The 22054-nt window shown below is 48.5% G+C and overlaps 1 protein-coding gene across 2 annotated transcripts; it reads left to right on the top strand.

Annotated features, from left to right (window-relative positions):
• Positions 1-13588: 13588 nt before the first annotated feature.
• On the top strand, positions 13589-21687 carry INHBB (inhibin subunit beta B). 2 transcript variants are annotated; one of them, XM_085584951.1, is made up of 3 exons: positions 13589-14033; positions 14458-16263; positions 18926-21687. In XM_085584951.1, exons 2-3 carry the CDS (start codon positions 15861-15863, stop codon positions 19699-19701), a joined length of 1179 nt encoding a protein of 392 aa, XP_085441077.1. In that variant the 5' UTR covers positions 13589-14033; positions 14458-15860; the 3' UTR covers positions 19702-21687. The 2 variants fall into 2 exon arrangements, with proteins under 2 accessions (XP_085441077.1, XP_021381806.1); XM_021526131.3 differs by having other exon boundaries at positions 13589-16263.
• The last annotated feature ends 367 nt before the right edge of the window (positions 21688-22054 follow it).

The following is a 22054-nucleotide window of genomic DNA, read 5'->3' as shown; positions in this document are numbered from 1 at the left end:
CCACAAAATGATGGCATTACAATTCTATACTTGTAAACAAGGAAAACAACTGTGGACTGTGGGAAGGAGCAATTATCTAAAAAAATAGCCAAATTCTTCCTTGCTTCTAAATGAAAACCATCATGGTAACATTGCCCAAGATACCCTGCAGTTTTACTCCTAGAAATTTGGCTCTTCAGTTTTAAAAAGGCTGCTGAAAACCAGAGAGAGATGGTTGTGGTCAGGCACAGACCTCCCTGATAGAAGACTCTTTTCCCAGAATGACAGGCTTCAGAAATCAGATATTAAAACTGTTTCTTGCTTGGAAGTTGGTGCTAAGAAAACCCAAACCTATTAGGTTGCTGGAAAAATGCCTGCAGGATGGACTAGGTGTTTGGCTTTAATTTTCTAGTTTGTGCTCTGGTCATTAGTGTGGAAGAGCCTCTTTCACTCAGAGGTCTCTGCTTTCATTTCTCTATAGCATGCTTGAAGGGTTCAGAGGGTTTCCTAGGTCTGCTTGGGTTCAGGTGCTGAGCTGTGCCACTGTGTGACAAGTCCTTGCATCCCTAGCTATGGTTGGTTGGCTGCCTCATTCCAGCTCTGAAGACTGCAGGACAACAGAATGAATCACGCTATGGGAAGAACAACTAACTACTCACAGAAGGATTATGAGCACTAGGAGAGCTGGATGCTTCAGACTTTGCTAATGAAAGCTGCTTCCTACCTGAAGAACAGCAGCAGAATATGTAATTCACCTACTTCTGCAGTCAGGTTAGAACTTTCTAATGTGGTACCTTGAGTCAAGTCTGCTTGAATGATGACAGTAGTGTACTAAACACTCATGGAGCAGAGGGAAGCATTGTGCCTGCTTGAGTTGTTTTGTCTTTTTTCCCCCTTTCCCTCCCTGAACAGTATGGAGGGAGGAGGGCAGGCAGAGCTTCTCCTGCGTGGGAATAAAGGCCACATTTGCAGCTTTGCCTCAGGAGCTTGAAAAACCATAAGTCAGACCTCCAAAACTGCATTTGGTTTAGAAATAATGAGATGCTTTAGAAAATGAACTTGGAGTTCTCTTTCACAATCTTTTTATTTCCAAGCATTTTGAGTACCCTTGCTTCGTGTTTGCAAGCTTTCTTTCTTCAACAATGATGGCAGAAGTACTTTTTTCAATGAAAACAAAGATGTTCTTATGCTTGCTGATTCCAGCACCTGGGGCATAAATTTTAAAATATTGTGGCATTTGGAGAGAAGTGGAGACAGGACACACAAACCACTCAACTTTAAGCCCCATTTCTGCTGGGTCGCCATCCTTTCCAGTAGGAATCTGAAGGATTGCAAAAGCCAGAACATAAGGATCCCCTGTTGGTGGTCCCAGTGTCTGTCTTGGCTGCTTGCCAGGAGCCCAAGGGATGCACTTAATTTTCTTTATTCATTAGCATATTTTTAATCAAATCCATCAAACCACAATGTTTCCACATGTCTCTCCCATGGCAGATGAACAAAAATAGGTCAGTGCCCAAATGTACCTTTAACACACTGCAGTTCACTCCTTTTCTATATTTGCAGTTGGAGGACAGCAAATGACTTGTACTCTGCACCTGGTGAAAACTTGTGATGAAGACTTTGCTTCTCTCCTGAAAGAAGTGAGCACATGGAGTTTGTCCATGACATAAACTGCTTTCCATCCGCTGCCCAGTCAGAGAGCAGAAAGAGCTGTGTCTGAATCCTCTCCAACTTGAAACTAAGTTTACAGCCATTTGTTTAATAGTGAATAATCAAGCAGGTGCAATGTCCAGGGCTGAATTCCCTGGCCCTAATGAAGTTCCAAGACTGCTTACACCTAGTTTAATAACAGGCTTTTACATTCTTGTCACCTGTAACCTACCTTCATATACCTCATGCTGCCAACCCATCTCTAGCCAGGCAAGGAAAATGTTGCAGTGTTGAGATCATGTTCACACTTGCAGCTGAGACGTGTCTTGCCTTGTTTCTTATCTCTGAATTGTTCATAACAAGAGCTAAGTAAAAATTACTCTTCATGTTTTTTACATGAGCTTTCAAAGTTGGTTCTGGGTGGGGTGAATATTGCATCAACACCAAGTTAAAACTTATCTTTTGTTCTTCTTTTTTGGAAAGAAATGGGGATATAAATTCCAGGGAAACAGTCTTCCCTATGAGACACAAATCAGGTAAAGTCAAAGGTATTAAATAGGTTTGGAGTTTTTGAAATGCAAGTGTATGATAAATGGATGTGTGCTTTACTTTGTTTTCTTTCTCTTTTCCTAAAGAGCCTTTCCCAGGACTTCAAATTTAAAAAGCTGATGAATACATATCCTAAATGCAGAAATTGGAATGGACTTGTAGCCTGTTCCTAGCTGCAGAAAAGCTAGGGAAGTGAAAGGTGAAAAGCTCTGCAGCCCCACCTCTCCTGGTAACCCCTTCCTGCTGACAGCACCATCACCCCAGACAGGCTGCAGCAAGTGACGCATGCACAGAGGAAACTCTGCTGCTGGCAGAGCCTCCCTTTCAGTCATCACAGGCTCCTTTGCGGTTCCTCTTGTTTTGGGAAATAACCAGGGGGTGAGGGCAGGAAAGGTGTCTTAGCAATTCTGTTAATTTTGGCTTCCTAGTTAAAGGATTTGGGCACTTCCTGCTGAGAAGGCCTTTTGCATGTATTTGTGTCGGAAGCCCAAAACAGAGCATAACCTCTAAAAGCTGGAAGTCCATAGTGAGAAAATGAAGTTTTCTCTGATGTGCACTAGGTGGTCTCTGCTAAATAACAAAGCATCCCAGTTGTGGGGCTGGGGAGCTGTTTACTCCTGCCTTGTTGCATGCCTGTAATCATTCACAGCAGCAGTCCCATGTTATGGGCAAATACTCTACCAATTTATTGTTCTTCCACTTCTGCTCTAAGTACTCCTTGACAGCTACCAACCACTTGGTTACTTTCAAGTCTTAATACAGACAGTTAATGGTTTGCCTTGTCTAAATTACTTACCCCTGTATTCTTTTATTGTCCTTTGACCATTACTGTTAAACAAGCTCAGCCTTGCTACCTAGACAGAAAATAAGTTCCAGCAGGACTAATTTCACTACAGGCTTAATCCTGCAAGTTTGTCACTTCAAGAGGGAAGAGAGTCACTTGACACATTTACCTCATGATCTCTCTGCTCTCCTGTAGTGCCTGTTTTGTGGGCAGACCTGGGTCTGTACAGAATTTATTGTGCAGGGGTTTGGACTCTGGGGGAGCTGCCTCTGCTAGCATGGCAACGACAGTGATGTTTTAGTTTGGGGGAAGCAGACTTAAAAAAGGTATTGGGCATCACTGGGGAGTGTTGCAATGCCAGTTCTTGACAGCTGCTGCAAATCTTTTCCTTTTGAAGTGATGTTTCCTGAATCGTGTTCTACCTCAGAATGGCAGCCACCAAAACCAAGAGGCAGCTCCTCTGCCTGAACAAGCCATGGGCAACACAGCCTCTTAAATCTACCTTGCTTGGGGGCTGAGGATCCCTTGGGCTTCACAATTTAGGCTCTCTCTTGGCTTTTTTCCATGAACACAGCGTGGGTCCGTTCATGCAAGGGAAAGGCAGGGTGGTTGGCGGCACAGCAGTGTTTTGTATACACTGTGCTCGGCACTCAAAAGGCTAGTGCTGAACATGGGGAATTTCACATGGCTCAATTCCCTTCTGCCCCGGGGAATGTGTATGTCTCTTCTCCCAGCAGAGTGCGCTTACCAGGGTGTGCTTGGTGCCAGGGAGGGGACTGCCTCCATCCCCTTAAAGCTGGCTACATGTGAATTGGCTAGTTCCAAATGTTTTGGCTAGCAGGGTGAGAAGAAGGGAGGCCTGGGCTTGTGGGTCTCTGAACTGTCTGTTTACAGAGTTGTGGGTTCCTGCTCCCTTTGGTCACGAACTAACTCAACTGGAGGCTTGGGGAGTGCTCCTGTCCCAGCACCACCCTATGGCCTGCTCCTTCTGAGAACACCTGAGCTGCCTCTCATCATCCCTGGGATTCCTGTCAGGCAGAAGAGAAGACTGAGCCCAGCTCTTCTTCATGAACTGTTGGACTATTGACTAAATTAAGGTATGAATAAAAATAGCCTACACCCACATCCTCCACCCATCTTGAGCTCTTTTAGAAACAGAGAAGGAAAAAAAATTGTATTTATTGCTGCATTTTTGGACACCTGATCTGGAAGGTGGGCAGACTGAAAACACCTGCTGCACTGAGTCCTTAGGGAAAAAAGTCAGAGATGTTCATCTAGTCATTGTAAGGGACTTAGTCCAAGATGGATGCTGCAGGCTTTACAATGCTCAGAGGCCTTTGGTTTGCCACTAAAGCCAGCAACAGGCACCTGGGCATCTTAAATATATCATCATGGAAGTCACTGCCACATCAGATGCTCAAGGTTTCTTTGCATTTTGCTATGACACAAGTGATTTTAACATAGAAAGTCAATTAATGGGGGTAGGAATTCAGCAGCGGCTAAAACCACACATTTCACAAATTTCAAGTTGCTCTAGCAGAAGTTGAATAAGTGTCTTCTGTCTCCTTCAACTTTGTCCTGACCTGCATGCACTTGTGTGAGTGGGAGTGACACTGGGAGCGACAGGGAGTGGACATCCAACAAATGTTTCCCCAAAGTGAAATCTGTGCAACAGCCTTATTTCTCATGATATTTGTTCCAGTAGTTCACCAGGCTGTGGGCAATTTACTTAGTTGCTGTCCAGGAAATGCACAAAAATAGCATGTAATCATAATGATGATATTAAACAAAAGCACTTTTCCTGTGTGACTGCACACCACTGGCAGCTCAAGTGCACATTTTGAGGTAGGGAAATGTCTGTGACCTGAGGATCACCTGAAGCTGAATGAAGCAAGAGCCCTTAAAAATGCAGTCCGAGCCATTGTACCTAGTGCTTAAGCTTTTCTGTCATTATGAAGAGATTATCTTTAAAACACACATACACAAAATATAGGGGTTCTGTGATGCCTAAATAACTGGTTATCTTAATTTTTCTCTACCCTGACATCTGGAAAAAGCTGTGGTAGTACAAAATGCCATCTATTGCTAATTCTTTATGCAGCTCTAGCACCTTTCACCCTGAAGGACCAGACCCCTTGAACTCTGGTCCATGACTACCTTCCCATTCGCCCCGAAAGACCACAGTAAATGAGGTCATCTTAGAGAAGTCCAGCTGTGTGGTAGCAGCTGCTGCCTTATGCTCCCCCAAAGGGAAAGTGGGGCCTGTTTTGGGGTGTGTTGGGACCAACTGAATGCAGGCCTTGCATTTTCTCTCAGTGCCCTTCACTGTTCTTGTAGAGGTGGCCCTGCAGAAGAGGGTCCCAAAGGATGCAGCAGCCAAGTACAGCATCTGATGGAGTGAAAATTTGTGCACAATTCAGAGCAAGTACCAATTTACAATAACCTCTAGTAAAGAGGAACTGTGGAGAATAAAACAACTAATTGGGTCTGTGTCAGGGTGCTTTAGTACCAAGGATAAAATTTGGCCAAAGAAATGAAGCTCACACCTTTCTGTTGCACATAAATAAACCAATATTTCCTAGGGATCTTTCACAACCAGTATTGGTGAGGATTTATCACACATAATGTCCAAACCTGAATGCACCTGGCCCCGGTATGGGATCCTTAGTGATTGTTTTTTGGGGTTTGGGTGGTTTTTTAATATTCCATTTTCAGCTGGAAATTACTGATGTGACCAAAGTCCGATTCCTTTCAGCAGTTTCTCCCTTCCTCCCCCCACCTTTTCGCACTCCCTGAGGTCTGACCATCTGGAAATCCTCCTCCACCTCTTCATCATGTGTGAATTTCCACCTAGGGCTGAAAGTGTCACTGTACTAAAGTGTGATGCATTAACACATTGAGGCAGAAAGCAGAGGGGAGTTGGGGATTATAACACTTCATGACCCACTCTGCAGTCGCTCTATGATTTAATCATCTTTATCAGCTTGTATCCTTTTCTTTGTATCCCATATTTTCCCTGTATCCTTTATTTAAAAATTTCCATAATTAAAAAAACCCAATGCTCTACACAAACACATAGTGTGCAGAATCTTATATTGAGACTAGGATCGACTGAAAAAGGCAAATGTCTCAAGGAAAACATGCCTCACTCAAGCAGTCTGGGGGACCTAGATGCCTCTTTCATAATGAAGCTGAATAATTATCTATATCTCCTGTTGCAAACTTCAGTTTCTTCCTCCCAGCTCTCATGCAGAAATATATATATGTATATCTAAAATGTAAGTAATAAAAATTGTGCAGAAATGAAACAAACTCTGCAAACCAGGTGCCATGTTGGTTTATACTTTTGGTAGAGTGGAATGGAAAATTCACTAATTTGGAAGTCAGTTAGCTGCCTAGCCTTCTTCTAACTAAATACTGAGGCTTATTATGCTTCAAATAAATATATATATGTATTTTGTGGCTTGGTTGCTGTAATCATCTTGGATGTAATAATGTTAGTAGCCTCAGGGCTATATTTATTAAGATTTTAATTTAAAATCTTTCTGTCCTTCAGCATTTAAACAGAGGAAAACCCCATGTGGAGTAGCCAAAAAAAAAATTCATCCTTTTCTTTTTCATGCATTCCCCTCCCCTAGGCCCTCTCTCTCATCTTTTAAGCAAAAAACCCCAGAACAACACACTTTCCTGTTGCAGCTCTGCACCCTGCTAAGACTTCAGTACCTGTGTATGTTTGTTAGACCCAACGTCTGCTTAACATGATCCGTGGGCTTCTGCTCTTGCCAGCTCTGAAGCAGTGGTTTGTGTTCTTATCTGGTATAATAGTATCAGTATATTTCACAGTAATATTTCCACATATTATAATTTATTCTTAATAATGTTCTTGGTAAGGATCTCAACCACAGCTGTAAACACTGATGGGGCAAGATTATTACTCAGAAATAGCAAAGGGCTGTGGAGAAGTTTGAGGGTTATTCTTTGTTAATAAGCTCCGCCACTTCTGGGAAGATCACGGCAGGGAAATAACAGAACAAGAGGACCCCCTTGTAGCCTGGACAGTGAAAAAGCTGTCACAGTGTAAGTGCTTTTTCACGTGTTTTGGAAGAAATGGCAGAGGTTAGCACCCAAGTCGTGCAGCGTTTGCAACCCATTTTGTTTTAATGCCGCAGCATACTCGGGCACTGACTTAGGACTGATGGATAGTAAGCAGGCCAGAAGGTGATTCAGAAATATTTGTTAATAAGCTTCTCCTGTGATTTAGTATGATAGCAGAGGACCTTGCTTGGAGCCAATGTCCGTGCAGCAAACATGGGGGGTGAGGCAGCCTGAACATCGTAGCCAGAGGCCTGCAGAGGCTAAATAGCACTGGGCAGATGAGAGTGAGCTGTGTGGGGCAGCTCTCAGCTGGGCTAAATTATAGAGCTCCACTACGTGTGACAGTGCTACTGCTCTGCCCCAGTGGAAGAGCCTCCTTGCTTGAACTGGGGCACCTTGGTGCTCTTACAGGAGTGCCTTTATCCTGGCCCTAGTAGAAAGTCAAACATATCACAACCATCTTTCAAATCTCACTCTGACATTCTTTTGCAAACAGCCGAACTACACAACAGTTTTCATTTAATATAATAAGATTCATGGAAACAAAACTGTGCAATTTAACTATGAACAGATTGAAAATTACTTTTGACATACAGCACCAAGGCCATGCTGTTTGTGTCAAGCTCCATGGAAAAGATGAATTCTTGTATGCCTCTTTTCTTCATTTCAAAGCAATTTACAGAGGACTGAATGCTGTCATTCTAACTTAGAGCTAGTGAAAATGGGCTAAAGAGAGAGAAATTCAGGCTAAGCCCAGGACTTCTGGCTACAGCCTGTCCAGAGAAAGTAGGTGTAGTCACTTCCTCTACATTGTGCTACTTGCTTGTGGGGGAAAAAAAACCATTTATGGTCAGGTACTCATGGAGTGCTACTGATTATCCACTGTGACATGACTCGAGTACTCCATTTCTCTTATGGCATTGCAAAGCTACCAGCCATTTTTTGATTCTCAGCTTCATTTAAAATTTGAGGGAAACATGTCCATCTTGTCATCACTCCCTGATAATCACTGCTTTTCTCAGGACAACTGATTTTAACATTGCTCCATGCTAAAGTTAATTTTCTTGATCTATCAGATACATTAATCATGGGTGGATGTACAGAAGAAAAGCACCCATGGACTTCTAAATGCATTCAGTAAGTAGCGTTCAAATTACAAAAAGTCAAGGTTTAACTATTTTGTTTACGAATTAAATGCAGATTTTATTTTTACCTACTTTGCTACTTTGCAAGCCTTTTGGTGTGATCTTAAACATGAAAATCATGTTCTTTACAGTATGTTAAAAGTGCTTATATGTTAAAAGTGCTCACCACAAAGCAGACACTTCTTTGTTGGGCAACCAGCACAGCTTTTTCATGTTCTCTGTGTGTCCTCACCCGCCCCAACCTATTTAGGTCAATACAAGCAACTTCAGAGGAAGTCACTGCCTGGTTATAAGGCTACAGCTTTGGACTGCAGCGGACAGACTGTGCGAGGAAAACAAGAACACTCTGGGCCATCAACAAGCAGAGGATAGCTCTTAAATACCACATGGGATATCCACCCGATGGTGTTTGGTGCCTTTACTCTGGAGACTGGAGCAGATCCCTGAAGTCAGCCCTTTTGGCAAAGGGACACTGCTGTGTGCAGAGAGATGCCTGAGGCAGGGACCTGGCTGCACTGCACCACGGGCACAAGATTCAGCCATGCTTCTTTCCCTACAGTGAACCTGGGACTCAGCTGCAAACCTTCCGGGAGCATGGAGGGGTGATTGAAGAGGATCACTCAGTCAACACATTGCCCATGAAGCACAGCCAGGTAGCTGAGGTGAGGGGAGCAGCACTCCAGCCACACTGAAGCAGGCACAGTGGGAGCAGGAGGCTGAGGCTGTGAGTATATCCCTGCCACCCTGTCCTGCTGTCTCCCCCATGTCCCCCATCCTGCCTGGCACTCGTGCTGAAAGCTGGCATTCAATCGGTGCTCTTCAAAACCTGTTGAGGGCTCTACTGTATTTCTTTGTGAATCATCTTTCAGATTCTCGTTGTACCTGTTTTAGATGAAGAGTTCCCAGTTTGATCAGGTCTTTTGCTTCTGTCTGCTAAACCCCTCTTCTTCCAAGTGCTGTTCAGAGTAAGACCCTTTCTTTTAGAGAACAAATCTCTGTTAACAAACAGTTTTCAATTAAAGAAGCATAGGCAGGAGTGAAGAAGCCAGATTAACCTCTTAATGTTTTTATTTTTTAATGAGTTAGGTCTACCTTTGACAATTCAGAAAATGTCTAGGTCATTCAGAATAGCATTTACCTACCTGATTTTCAATAGGACTTTTCTTTTATACAGAATTATGCTGCTTTTGAAACATCCACAGTCTTTGTTGGACTTGTTCAAGAAGTAATTTTGTGTAGTGAGGAATGAGTCTGATTTCGGATACATAATTTCATCTGAAGCTAAAGAATGTAATGAACACAAATTCCAGATAGAGCACAGCACTCCCAACCTACCCCTGTATCTGTGTGTCTCAGTTTCTCGGTATTTCCTGCAAGATGACAATGGCCACTTTGTAAAAAGCTCTTTCGATATGAGGCAGAAGTATACACTTCAAGGTCTAGCCTTGAAACTTCTGTGGGATAGCAATGCTTTTCTGAAGTGCCATTTAAAACAGATTGTGTTTCACTACGTGCAAAAACCCCCCATATAGATGCAGCTATATGAGCAAAAAAAAAGTGCTTTTGCCAGTATAGCCTATTTTATTTGGGAAACGCTTGCAGAAAAAGATGCTTGTGCTAGTAAAACTTGTATTTGCTGGTTATCAAAAGAGAAGCATTTCTAGTGCAAACCAGGCCTCTCATATGTGAAGCTTTTATTCCGTTCAGCCATCAGTACAGCAGAGAAAATCCTACCTCAAAGGGATTAGTAAGGTTACCTAACAGATATTATTAATGGTTTAAGTGCATAAAAGGTGCTTTAGCAAAAGGTGAAGGGCTAGATCCTTTGCTAATGTAAGTTGTTCATGGTCCCACTGAGGGCATGGTGGAAACACAGAGCACTGAGGGAGCTTCCTTGTGCCATCGCCTCCTGCTCAGTTTCTAGCTCAGGGCTGCACTGACTGGCCTCTCCAAGAGTGACTTCTGCATCCTTAGCCCTGAGAAAAATGTGCTTAAGCAAATATCTAGGTTATAAAGGAAGAAAGAGTTGTATCTAGGAAGACCTTGTTTGAGCAGGGAGGTAGGATCAGATGACCCCATGGGTGATCCCTTCCAACCTGGCCTGTTCCATGATTCTGCAGCAGGATGTCTCAGGAACATGCCGACGACTTACACTGCCTGAGGATCTCAGTTTATACTGTTTTCATTATACTAGTAGCTTTTTATAGGCATCAGATTCCAGTCATGAGACTTGATGATTCTACAGAAAATACCCTCCGACGCTGTACTTTCTCACAGCAGGGCTCCCTGGCTAATCGTGTGCTTGCCCGTCAAGCACAGATCCCAGCCATTTCCTTCCCAGTTTTCCCCTGCATTTAATGTATGGAAAAGCATGACCCTGAATCAGATGAATAGCAGCCGGTTTGAGAAGGTGTGTGTGAAAATGTATCCTCACGCAGATGAGCTCAGAACAAATAGAATAGAGGGGAGGAGGGGAAGAGAGCAGAGTCACGGAATGTGAAGCTTTCCCTGATAGTTCAGCCACTATGTGTAAGCAACAAGTTTATGCCCAAGGGAAAGAATTGAAAGCTGAGGAAATCTTAAAATTAACAGAGCTTTATGGCTCAATCAATAGGCCATGCTCCCTGAGCAAGATTAGAAATCAGATGGCACATTTCTTTCTGTTAACCCTGTTTGCTCTCCCTGAAGGCTCTTCTGCCTGAAAGCATCTGAGGTTTGATTAAGTTCTTCTCTAGGAGGAAGCCAGAGAAAAGTCCATTGTGTGAGAACTGCCTCCAGAATGCTGTGTTGGACACATTTTAAATAACAATGGAGGTTATTAGAATATTAGTTTGTTAGTAACTGTGAGAGAAGATAAGTCTTCCCAATATTTGAATATGCAAAATGGCTTTGGATAACTGTGAAAGGGGGGGGGGGGAAGCAAAACTCAAAACATGCCACTACAGTAACAGGGATGATTAAAAATCCCCACATGTAAAAAATAAAACCTCTGCCTTGTTTTACTGCTAGATTTACTTGCCAGATTTGTTATCCCCGTCAAACCCATTATATTTTCCCTCTTTGGCATTTCATTTTCACTGGGGCAATGAAATAGTTTTTTTCCAAAGGGAGATGGACTGTGTTTGCACCTATTTCTTGTTTGACAGTGACCTCTATGAACCAGTCATCACTGCTCTGCCTGTTGTTTTCTTGTTAGCTCTTTGCTGTCAAATTAATTACTGTGAAGTACTAAGCTTGTTGCATTCACGTGCTCTTATTAGCTCACAGGATGTCAGAGTGATTGGATTTTTAGCATTATTTCTTTTTTTACATTCCAGGCTTTCCATTCAAAACCTGTTACTGGCAGGGAGGAAATACTGTACCTAATTCTGATCTCTCATCAGGGTAGCTCCAGTGATGCTTAGGATTTACAAAGCTGTATATGCAATTAGATTTTGTTTATATTAAACCCAACATGAACAATTAGACTGGGATTGCAATGTGACTTTGAAGCACACAATGAATGTCTTTCCTTTTGCAGTACAGAACAAGAAAGAAAATATTTATGATGAGAATAGCATTTGTCCCCTCCATTCTTAAATCACTGTAATGAGCTGATCCTCCACTTGACCCTCTTCACACTCTCGAGTTGTTTGTATTAGTGACAGCTAACAGCTCTCACTTGAGTGCAGTTCAGAGATCTATGAGAAGTTTTATTATTTTCTTCTTCTACAAAATGAAACGAGCAGAAGGGACTTCTTTGCTGTCATGCTTGAAATTTGTGTGTCCTGCATCTGCCCTTGAAAAGCTCCATCTGGCTCGGTGAAAAAGATGAAGGTCTTGAGAGTTTGTCTTCATTCCTGAAAGTAGATTTTTCTTTGCTGTTAAAAAAAGAAAAAAAAAAAGAAAGAAAGACAGAAAGTAGATGCGATTAGAAGGGCCAGCTGCCCCGCTGCCCGGGTAGGAGGCTCAGCCTAAGGTGCTCCTTCTCCCAGCGCAGAGCTCCGACTCCAGCGCGCACCGCCCGCTGCCCAGCCCGAGCCTCGGCCCCCACCCCAGCCCGGCCCGCGGAAACCTCCCCAGCGCCCCCACGGCCTGCGTCGGAGGGCTGGCACGGGATGCCCGCTGTGCCCGTCCCGCTGTGCCCATCCCGCTGTGCCCGTCCCGCTGTCCCGGTGTCGCTGTGCCCGTCCCGCTGTGCCCGTCCCGCTGTCCTGGTGTCGCTGTCCCGGTGCCGCTGTCCCGGTGCCGCTGTCCCGGTGTCGCTGTGCCCGTCCCGCTGTTCCGGTCCTGCTGTCCCGGTCCCACTGTCCCGGTGTCGCTGTGCCCGTCCCGCTGTGCCCATCCCGCTGTCCCGGTGTCGCAGTCCCGGTGTCGCTGTCCCGGTCCCACTGTCCCGGTGCCGCTGTCCCGGTCCCGCTGTGCCCGTCCCGCTGTCCCGGTGTCGCAGTCCCGGTGTCGCTGTCCCGGTGTCGCTGTGCCCGTCCCGCTGTCCCAGTCCTGCTGTCCCGGTCCTGCTGTCCCGGTGTCGCTGTCCCGGTCCCACTGTCCCGGTGTCGCTGTCCCGGTCCCACTGTCCCGGTGCCGCTGTCCCGGTCCCGCTGTGCCCGTCCCGCTGTCCCGGTGTCGCAGTCCCGGTGTTGCTGTCCCGGTGTCGCTGTGCCCGTCCCGCTGTCCCGGTCCCGCTGTCCCGGTCCCGCTGTCCCGGTGTCGCTGTGCCCGTCCCGCTGTCCCGGTCCCGCTGTCCCGGTCCCGCTGTCCCGGTGTCGCTGTCCCGGTCCCGCTGTCCCGGTGTCGCTGTCCCGGTGTCGCTGTGCCCGTCCCGCTGTCCCGGTGCCGCTGTCCCGGTGTCACTGTCCCGGTCCCGCTGTCCCGGTGCCGCTGTCCCGGTGCCGCTGTCCCGGTGCCGCTGTCCCGGTGCCGCTGTCCCGGTGTCGCTGTGCCCGTCCCGCTGTCCCGGTCCCGCTGTCCCGGTCCCGCTGTCCCGGTCCCGCTGTCCCGGTCCCGCTGTGCCCGTCCCGCTGTCCCGGTGTCGCTGTGCCCGTCCCGCTGTCCCGGTCCCGCTGTCCCGGTGTCGCTGTGCCCGTCCCGCTGTCCCGGTGCCGCTGTCCCGGTCCCGCTGTCCCGGTGTCGCTGTCCCGGTCCCGCTGTCCCGGTCCCGCTGTCCCGGTGTCACTGTTCCCGTCCCGCTGTCCCGATCCCGCTGTCCCGGTGACCCCGCCCGGCCCCGCCGCCGCTGCCCCGCGCGGCCCAGAGGGGGCGCCCTCGGCCCAGGCTTCCCCAGCGGCGGCGCGCGCGGCCCCGCGCAGGTGAGCGCGGCCCCGCGGGGGCCCGGCCGGGCGCGGAGCGGCCGCGGGGACGCCTCGGTGGCGGCGCCCGGTGCCGCCGCCTCGGTGCCACCGCGGCCGCCGATGTGCGCCGGGCTTCTCCCCCCGGCCCCTCGGCCCCTGTCCCTGGCCGCTGGTCCCCGGGCTGGAGCCGGGTGGGAATCTCTGCTGACCCCTGCGAGGGCTGTCACAGCCATCCCCTTTGCCTCGGTGCCCGCTCCCCTTCCATCCCCCGCCAAAGCGCTGCCCCGCGAAGGCGCGCAAGAAAAGCCGGTCCCCGGGCGCGGGCAGGGCCGGCTGTGCTGCCGGCTCCCCGCCTCGGCTGCGGGAGTGCAGCGGTCCCGTTATTTCCCCTCCCGGCTCCCCTGGGCCGCCGCCCCGGTCCCCCTCCCCCTGCTGCCTCCGACAGGCTCCGCGTCCCTGCTGCCCCACGGAAAACACACACAGTCCGCGGCACCCGCCCCGGCTACCCGGCCCATTCAAACAAACAAACAGAAACCCGCCCCGTCGCAAAGCCAACCGACGGTAAACTTTCTAATGACTTCTTCTTTCAAGTGCTTAAAAGGCAAGGAGCACCGGGGGAGGGAAAGAAGGGGGCATCCATCTCCCGGCCGGGGCGGGAGGGGGGCCAGAGCTGCGGCCGCTCGGGGTCCGTCCGTCCCTCCGTCCGTCCTGCCGGACGACGGGACAGGGACGGGAGCCGGTGTGTGGTGGGTGTGTTTGCAGGAACCGGGAAGGAGGGAGGGGACGGGGGGAGTTAAAGAAACAGCATAGTTAATATTTCCACATCAGGAAGTTACTGTAATAGCCCAGGGGGCAAAAGACTTAACTTAATCTCCTAAATAGAGAGGAACCCATGGCGTCTCTGTTATAGGTTGGAGTTCCCACGTGGTTTTAACTCCTGTATAAAAGTTTCAGTAGAAAGTGCCACAATGTCGTGATTTTGTAGGGGGGAAAAATTAGCAGAAGGAGATCAGAGAAGATACACGAGGAGCAAGCAGCTTCCCCGAGACCTTTCACTGCGGATCCGAGAGGGAACATCAGACGCGTAAAAAAAGAAAAACAAAAAACAAAAACAAAAACCAAAAAGCCAAACAAAACAAAAAACCCAAACAAAACAAAACACAGCGTTCAAGCCAGCACAAGGCGAGCGAAAGATCAAAAAGACGCAGAGGGAGACAGATTAACTGGAGCAGCAGCAGCAGCAACAACAACAAAAATCACACTTAAAATAATAATAACAACAATAATAATAAAACCCAAACCACCAACAAGGGAGATATTGTTTAAAAGGGCAAGCGAGAGAGCGAGCCGAAGAGCTGGTCTGACCGAGTGGATCCGTGCAGCTTCTCCTGGGATCGCCGGGATCGCGCCGCTTCTCCGCTCCGCGTCGCGCAGCGTGCGGTGCCCTGCCCGCGGCGGGGGTCCCTGGGCGCCGCCACCGCATCCGCGCCGGACTCCGGACCCTCCGCGCTGCTTTGAAAATAAAAGCATCTCGCTAATAATAAGCGGGACGGTGGGGGGAGAAGACTCGCAACAGTGGAGCTGCCAGCCGCGCACCCTCTGCCCGCCGCCCCCGGCTCCCTCCCCAGCTATGCTCCGGGTCAACTTTGATGGCACGTTGAGAAGCAGCGGGCGCTGAAGGGGGACAACCGAGCGGCGCGGAGCCGACCTGCTCAGAGACCTGCACCCACGGATTGTCTTGCGGGGGCGGAGTGGGCGGGGGGGTACAAGTGGCATTTCTCCCCCCCCCCCTCCTTCCAGGCTATAAATTGGATTGTATATAAATCTGCTTCGTTTATCTCCCTGACCCCCCTCAATGACGCTGGACTAGAGAGCTCCTCTCCGCGGCCCGCCCGGACCTGCCGAAGCGAGCGATGGACCACGAGCGACTGCGCCCGGGGATGCCCCTCTGAAGCGACGCGGGGCACCGGGGCAGAGCGGCGCCGCCTCTCCCCTGCTCCCCGGATCCCCTCGCACCTCCGGCTCGCTCCCCGCTCCCCCTCCCTCCTCCCCGGGCTCCGCAGCCACCCCCTCACCTGCTGCCGTCCCCCTCCCCCGTGGAGCCGGGCTCTCTCCGTGCACGCCAAGCCTGTTCCCCCCCCGCCGCCAACTTCGCCCTCGGTGCCTGCGCGTGCAGCCTCCCCCTCCGCCTCCCCGGCGGCACACGCCGCTTCCCGGGCGCCCCCTCCCTCCGCCGCGGCTCCCCCCCTGCGCGGAGCGGTTGCGGCCCCCCAGCTTGGCTGCCACCGCCCCCTCCGCGCCGCGGAGCGCTCGGAGCGGCGCTGCCTGCAGACGGGCTCCCTGCGGCGCTCCGGGGCGGCCCCCAGCTCGGCCCCCCGCTCCTCCGCCATGGACGGGGCGGCTCGCCGGGGGGTGCTGGCCGCGCTGCTGGCCTGCGGGCTGCTCCTGCTGGGCGCCGCGGCCACCCCGACCCCGCCGGCCCCCGCCGGCGGCTCCCCGCAGGACACATGCACCTCCTGCGGCTTCCGGCGGCCCGAGGAGCCGGGCAAGGTGGACGGGGATTTCCTGGAGGCGGTGAAGCGGCACATCCTGAGCCGGTTGCAGATGCGGGACCGGCCCAACATCACGCACGCCGTGCCCAAGGCGGCCATGGTCACGGCGCTGCGCAAGCTGCACGCCGGCAAGGTGCGGGAGGACGGCCGCGTGGAGATCCCCAGCCTGGACGGGCAGGCGAGCGCCGGGCCCCCGGCCCACGACCCGGTCTCCGAGATCATCAGCTTCGCCGAGACAGGTGGGCACCGCCCGGCCGCGCTCCCCCGCCGCCCGCGCCCCTCTGCCCGACCCGCCGCGGCCCCTGCCCTGCCGCGCTCCCCGCCTGCCCTGCCTCGCCCCGTCTGTCATTCCCCCTGCCCGACCCCTGTCAGTCCCCCTGCTTGACCTCTGTCAGTCTTCCCTCTCGCCCTGCCTGTCCTCCTGCCCACCTTCTCTTTCCGCCTGCCTGACCCGTAGCACTTCCCCGGCTGCCCTTGCCTGGCCCGCTGCGCGCCCTGCCTGTCCTCCCGCCTGTCCTTCTGCCTGGTACGGGCACCTGGCCGCCCGGCTCACCCGCTTGTCCTCCGCCTCATTCGCTCTCCCCTCTGCCCCGCACCGTCTCGCTCTGGCCCTGCCCTCGCTTTTCCATTCTCCCTGCTTTGCCCCTGTGCCCGGGATTCTCCCCAGGTTGTGCCTTGCAACTCCCTTCTCTCGTCCCTCCATCCCTCCGCAGCCTCCGTGCCCCCGGCTCCCCTCTGGCGGTCCTTCGAGCAGCACCGGGGCTTGTCTCTGTCCCCGCGTGTCCCGCTGTCCCTCCTCTGCCTGTCCCGCTCCATCTCTTGCATCCCTTGCCTTGTCTGTCTGCCCTGCACATTCATCTGGTTCACTGCCTGCATCTGTCTGTTGAGGCTTGCATTTCCCCATCCTCTCTTTCCATTTGTTTCCCATTTATTTAGCTTTCATTTGCAGTATTGGCCTTGTCTATTTGTCCATTGCATGCAGTGTCCAACCAAGTGTGTCTGTCTCCTCTCTGTCTGTCAGTCTATTTACTAACTGCCCTCCATCCCCACGGTACCAGCCATCTCAGTCCTGTCCAGCCATTGCAGTTATGTGTCACCGAATCCCTTCAGCACAGCTTTCCAGTAGTTTAACCACTGTCCCCATGAACTTTGCACATCTGGCTGGAACAGCATCACTCTGCGCATTACCTGTCTATATCTGCCCATCTCTCCTTTCCTTCATCACTCTATCGCTCGTTTCATTTTCCTCCCTCTATCTTCTTGTGGCATCTATATATCATTTGTCCACAAAATAAATCTCTTTCTATCCTGTATGCTGCCCACTCATCTTCTTTATCTACCCTCCCACTTACCAAAGGCATATACATTTACAGTATCTATGGGATCTGTTGCATTATACATATGCTTGTTATATTCACATACAAAATTTATGAGTGCACACAATCTCACACAACACAAGTGATGTGGATCGGTGCAGCAGCACCGTACTGTTCTTTTTCTGTCACTGTCACCACAGTTTATGAAAAAGTTGTGTATTTACTAACATGAGAAAGGCTTTCTTAGTGTACATTTTGGGGGTTATTATTTTTTAATAGGACGTTGTTGGGAGATTGGGGGTGGGCTCGTACTTCCATTTGGTATTCAGTCAATCGCTGTCTTTTGTAACACTTCCAAAATTGACTTTATGTAAAACGTAGACAAACACAGTGAAAATTTTTGTCACTGAACTATTACAAGGTACTGAATGGGCTCTGGAGGCACATATGAAAGGCATCTAGGGTAACAAATGAAGACACCGACTACGCAAAAAATCCCATTCAGAGATTGACAAAAATGCTAAAGATTCTTAGGGAAGGAAAAGGCAGGAAAAAAAATCTACATTTAGCTCTGTACAGACGGAAGCAAAACCAATAAGGGCAGATGAGAAAATGCCTTTCCAGCAATAATTTTAAATAGCGATTGGGATGCTTTGATTCAGGGATCAGAATTACAGTCTCCGCCATAAAGGCCGGCACATTTATCACCTACGCCAAATTTAGTTAGGACTTATATTACAAAATTGCAGGAAGGCCGCTGGTATTTCTGAAATGTTTCGTGCAGCAGGCTCTTCTGTTTACAAATAAGGGGTTATGTCAGACATTTGGTGACATTTGGTTTTCTGTGACAATTTCTCTCCTTTAATTCTGGTGTTGCTGAAATGCGTATTGAGAACAGCCAATAACGGCGTTACAGCGGGAACAACCGCTTCATTGCCTTGCCTCGTATGGGAGCTCATCGTTCTGGGGAGAAAAGGCAGAGATTGAAATGATTAATAATAGCCGATATTCTACCAGACTAAGTGGGGGTTAGCTTGATCTGTTGGACAAGCAGGCACATTACTGAAATATTTTCCGTTCTGTCTCATGAATCCTCTCCTTTAAACCGCAACAAGAATACGTGCAAATCGAAACAAAATCCCTGGTTTGGCATTGGCGTTTTAGTGGTTATTGAAAGAGCTCTCCCCATGAGAATTGGCAGGTAGCTGAAAGTTAAAACTATTCTTAAACTGATGAGATAGCAGAATCTAGTCCTAGCGCCGGTCTTTTTCAAGGTGCTGCTGTAGCATCTTTAAATCTGGCTTTCTGGAAAAACCATATATTGGGGAAAACTCTTACTGTTGTCTGTGCATCTGACACATCCGACGACAGCCCGATGTTGAAGGCTGCTGTGAGAAGTCCCCTTTTCAATTAATTCTAATTGCAAATTTGGGATATCTGATGCAGTGCATGCCTTCTGACTGGCACAGCCCCGTCACTGTTCACTCAATCCGCTGTGCTCTAGTGTTGTCCCTGAATCCAGAATGGCACACAAGCTAACATTTCCTTTTTGACTTAATCTTGCTGATCTCTCCTTATCTTGCAGACGATCTGGCCTCATCTAGAGTCCGCCTCTATTTCTTCATCTCAAATGAAGGGAACCAGAACTTGTTTGTCGTTCAAGCCAGCCTGTGGCTTTACTTGAAGCTGCTTCCATATGTCTTAGAGAAAGGCAGCAGGCGAAAAGTAAGAGTCAAAGTCTATTTCCAAGACCCGGACACTAGCAACAAGTGGAATGTGGTTGAAAAGAAAGTTGATCTCAAAAGAAGTGGTTGGCACACTTTTCCCATGACAGAGGCAATCCAGGCTCTGTTTGAGAGAGGAGAAAGGAGACTGAACTTGGATGTTCAATGTGAGGGCTGTGAAGAGTATTCAGTGCTGCCAATTTATGTGGACCCCGGGGAGGAATCCCACCGGCCTTTTTTAGTGGTGCAAGCCCGCCTCGCTGATAACAAACACAGGATCCGGAAAAGAGGCCTGGAGTGCGATGGCAGGACCAATCTATGTTGCAGGCAACAGTTTTACATTGACTTTAGACTCATTGGGTGGAATGACTGGATCATAGCACCATCAGGTTACTATGGGAATTACTGTGAAGGGAGCTGCCCGGCCTACTTGGCCGGTGTCCCGGGGTCGGCTTCCTCCTTTCACACCGCTGTCGTGAATCAGTACCGAATGCGGGGGCTGAACCCGGGCACCGTGAACTCCTGTTGCATTCCAACCAAACTTAGCACAATGTCAATGCTGTACTTTGATGATGAATACAACATTGTGAAAAGGGACGTTCCCAATATGATTGTGGAAGAATGTGGTTGTGCTTGATTTAAGGTGTGTTTTGGGGGGGGAGAGAGAGAGAGAGGGGGAGAGAGAGAGAAACATTCCCGTACAAGATGGTGTTGGAGGAAGTTTCACTGTGTATCCGGGCATCAGTGTTGGAAAGTCACTGTGGAAAAGTTTGACAAAAAAAAAAGAAAAAAATAATCATTTCACTTTGGTGTCAGGACAGTGGCAGTTTGTGGATCATGGACACTTATATATTCTATCACTTATAAGTTAATGCTATGAAATATCTTAAAGACACACACACACACACACACACACACACACACAAAATGTGGGCACGCATACAAACACACGCTCAGACACACAGACACACACAGACACACACACATGAGGCAGCTCGGAAAAGGGACATGAGCACAGAAAGTCAGTGACCAGTGACGATGGACCTAAATGCCTGCCAGTACGAGTGAACGGCTGAGCAGCTGTTTCCCCGCCTGCCGGCAAAGCCAGACCGAAATGAGCTCCCTTTGCTCAGGCAAAAGCACAGACTGTGAGAACACAACGTATTCTTGCACGCAGGTGTCAAAATGACCAAACTTAGAAAACTAAAAAAAAAACAAAAAAGAAAAAAAAAAAAGTCGACTGTCACCTCTTAGGTCTAACAGGAAGCTGCAGGACACCTGCCTTGGGAGGCTATCACTTCCTCTTAATTTAAATTTATCTAAACATAAACATCACAGATACCCACTTCTTGCTACAGCACTTCCAGCAAGGAATTCTGTGGTTCCATCGGGGGGAGAGAGAGAGAAAGAAAAGGGGGCAGACATGTTAGAAACTGCTGTATTTCTAACTCCTGGCTGTTGTGGAGTCACAAGCTGGGCTGGTGCGATCCGATGCTTTTACTGCCCACTAGCAACCCATGGTTGGCTACACCCGCCGTGTCTTGGAAAAGGGAATCGATACCATATCTGGACTGTGTTGACTGTTGGCATCTCTCACTGTGCAAAGAACAAAAAGTCAAAAGTTGCAATCTGTGTTCTTCAGTGGGGGACTCGGCAAGGCTACGTCACGTGGGGGACGAGCAAGCAAGCAATGGCCACCACGGCTAAACCAATGAACCCTAAAGAGGAGTGACAGCGACAGAGTGGAGACGTTCTGGGAAATGCAGTGCATTTAATAACAGGCGAGGAGCATTTTTACAAGTCTTGGAAAGGAGGAGAGAGGAGAGTGCTTTCAATTTCCTTACCAGGAGGTGTCAAGGATGGCCATAAAGATCAGAAAATAATGATACAGCATAGCACTTGCAAACTGCTTGAATGCACGTATAATAGCACTTGCAAATTTCAATGCCTTGAAAAGTGGTACTTGATAGTGCACTTATCTTTGCTCACTATCTAGGTAAACAGGTGCCGCATGAGCTATGCAATTTAAAGTGTTGACCCATACTAGACAAAACTGGACTTATGATATGACTTTTTTATATTTTTTTATACTTGAAATTAAATCTTTTGCTTCTTTTTTAAAGCGAATGATTGCTTTTAATGTTTGCACTGATTTAGTTGCATGATTAGTCAAAAACTGCCATTTGAAAAAAAATGTTATTTTTATAGCAGCAAAAAATGAATACAGTTAAATGTATTATACAGAAATTTTGGAACCAAAGAGGCCAACATATTAGTTATAATTTTTATGAGATGGCAAAGCCATCATATATCATGTAGTCGTACTGAGCAATCCCTCACAAGGCCTACCAATTGTTTCAGGGTACAAAATGGATTCTGTTTGTTCTATTCAGTGTCTTTTCTATACCATACGCACATGGAATGTAGAGTGAAAAAAAAGTGACTATTGTAGAATACATTACAATATGTGCATCCTTTAAATCCAATTTTTATGTTTATTTAATAAAGTTCCTTTTAGGTTCTGTTCCATAATAATTTAAACCAAACAATTTTCACTTAGATTTGCTGTTGAAGTATTTTACATTTGTGTACAGTTTAAATAAATAAAAAAGATTGAAAACTGGATGTGCTTTTTTTTTTTTTTCAGTGTGTAACATCTGGAGGAACTTGCTTACTTTCGGGACTGAATAGGCTGCAGACGGTGAACTGTCGCATTAGACTGTAGTCGTATTAGTCATTGCAGAAAGCCTTGTCTGAGAGCTCAGCTGTGATCCTAAAAATGTTACACTCCAGTTTTATTGCTGTCTATACATGTAAGCATCTGCTTCTTTCTCTCTGCAGCAGTGCAGGGGCTCTGGGCGCAGGAACGGCGCTGTTCCGCATACCTGCAGGTCATTTACAGCAAGTTCCTGGTTCACCTGCTGTGTAAGAATGTAACTTCTTCTCTGGGTCACTCCCTGACTGCTTAGAAGAAGTAAAAAATTATATGT

The sequence above is a fragment of the Lonchura striata genome, chromosome 7 (assembly GCF_050655825.1).
Source record: "Lonchura striata isolate lonStrDom1 chromosome 7, ASM5065582v1, whole genome shotgun sequence".
Taxonomy (NCBI): domain Eukaryota; kingdom Metazoa; phylum Chordata; class Aves; order Passeriformes; family Estrildidae; genus Lonchura; species Lonchura striata.
This window is presented reverse-complemented; position numbering and strand designations above follow the sequence as displayed.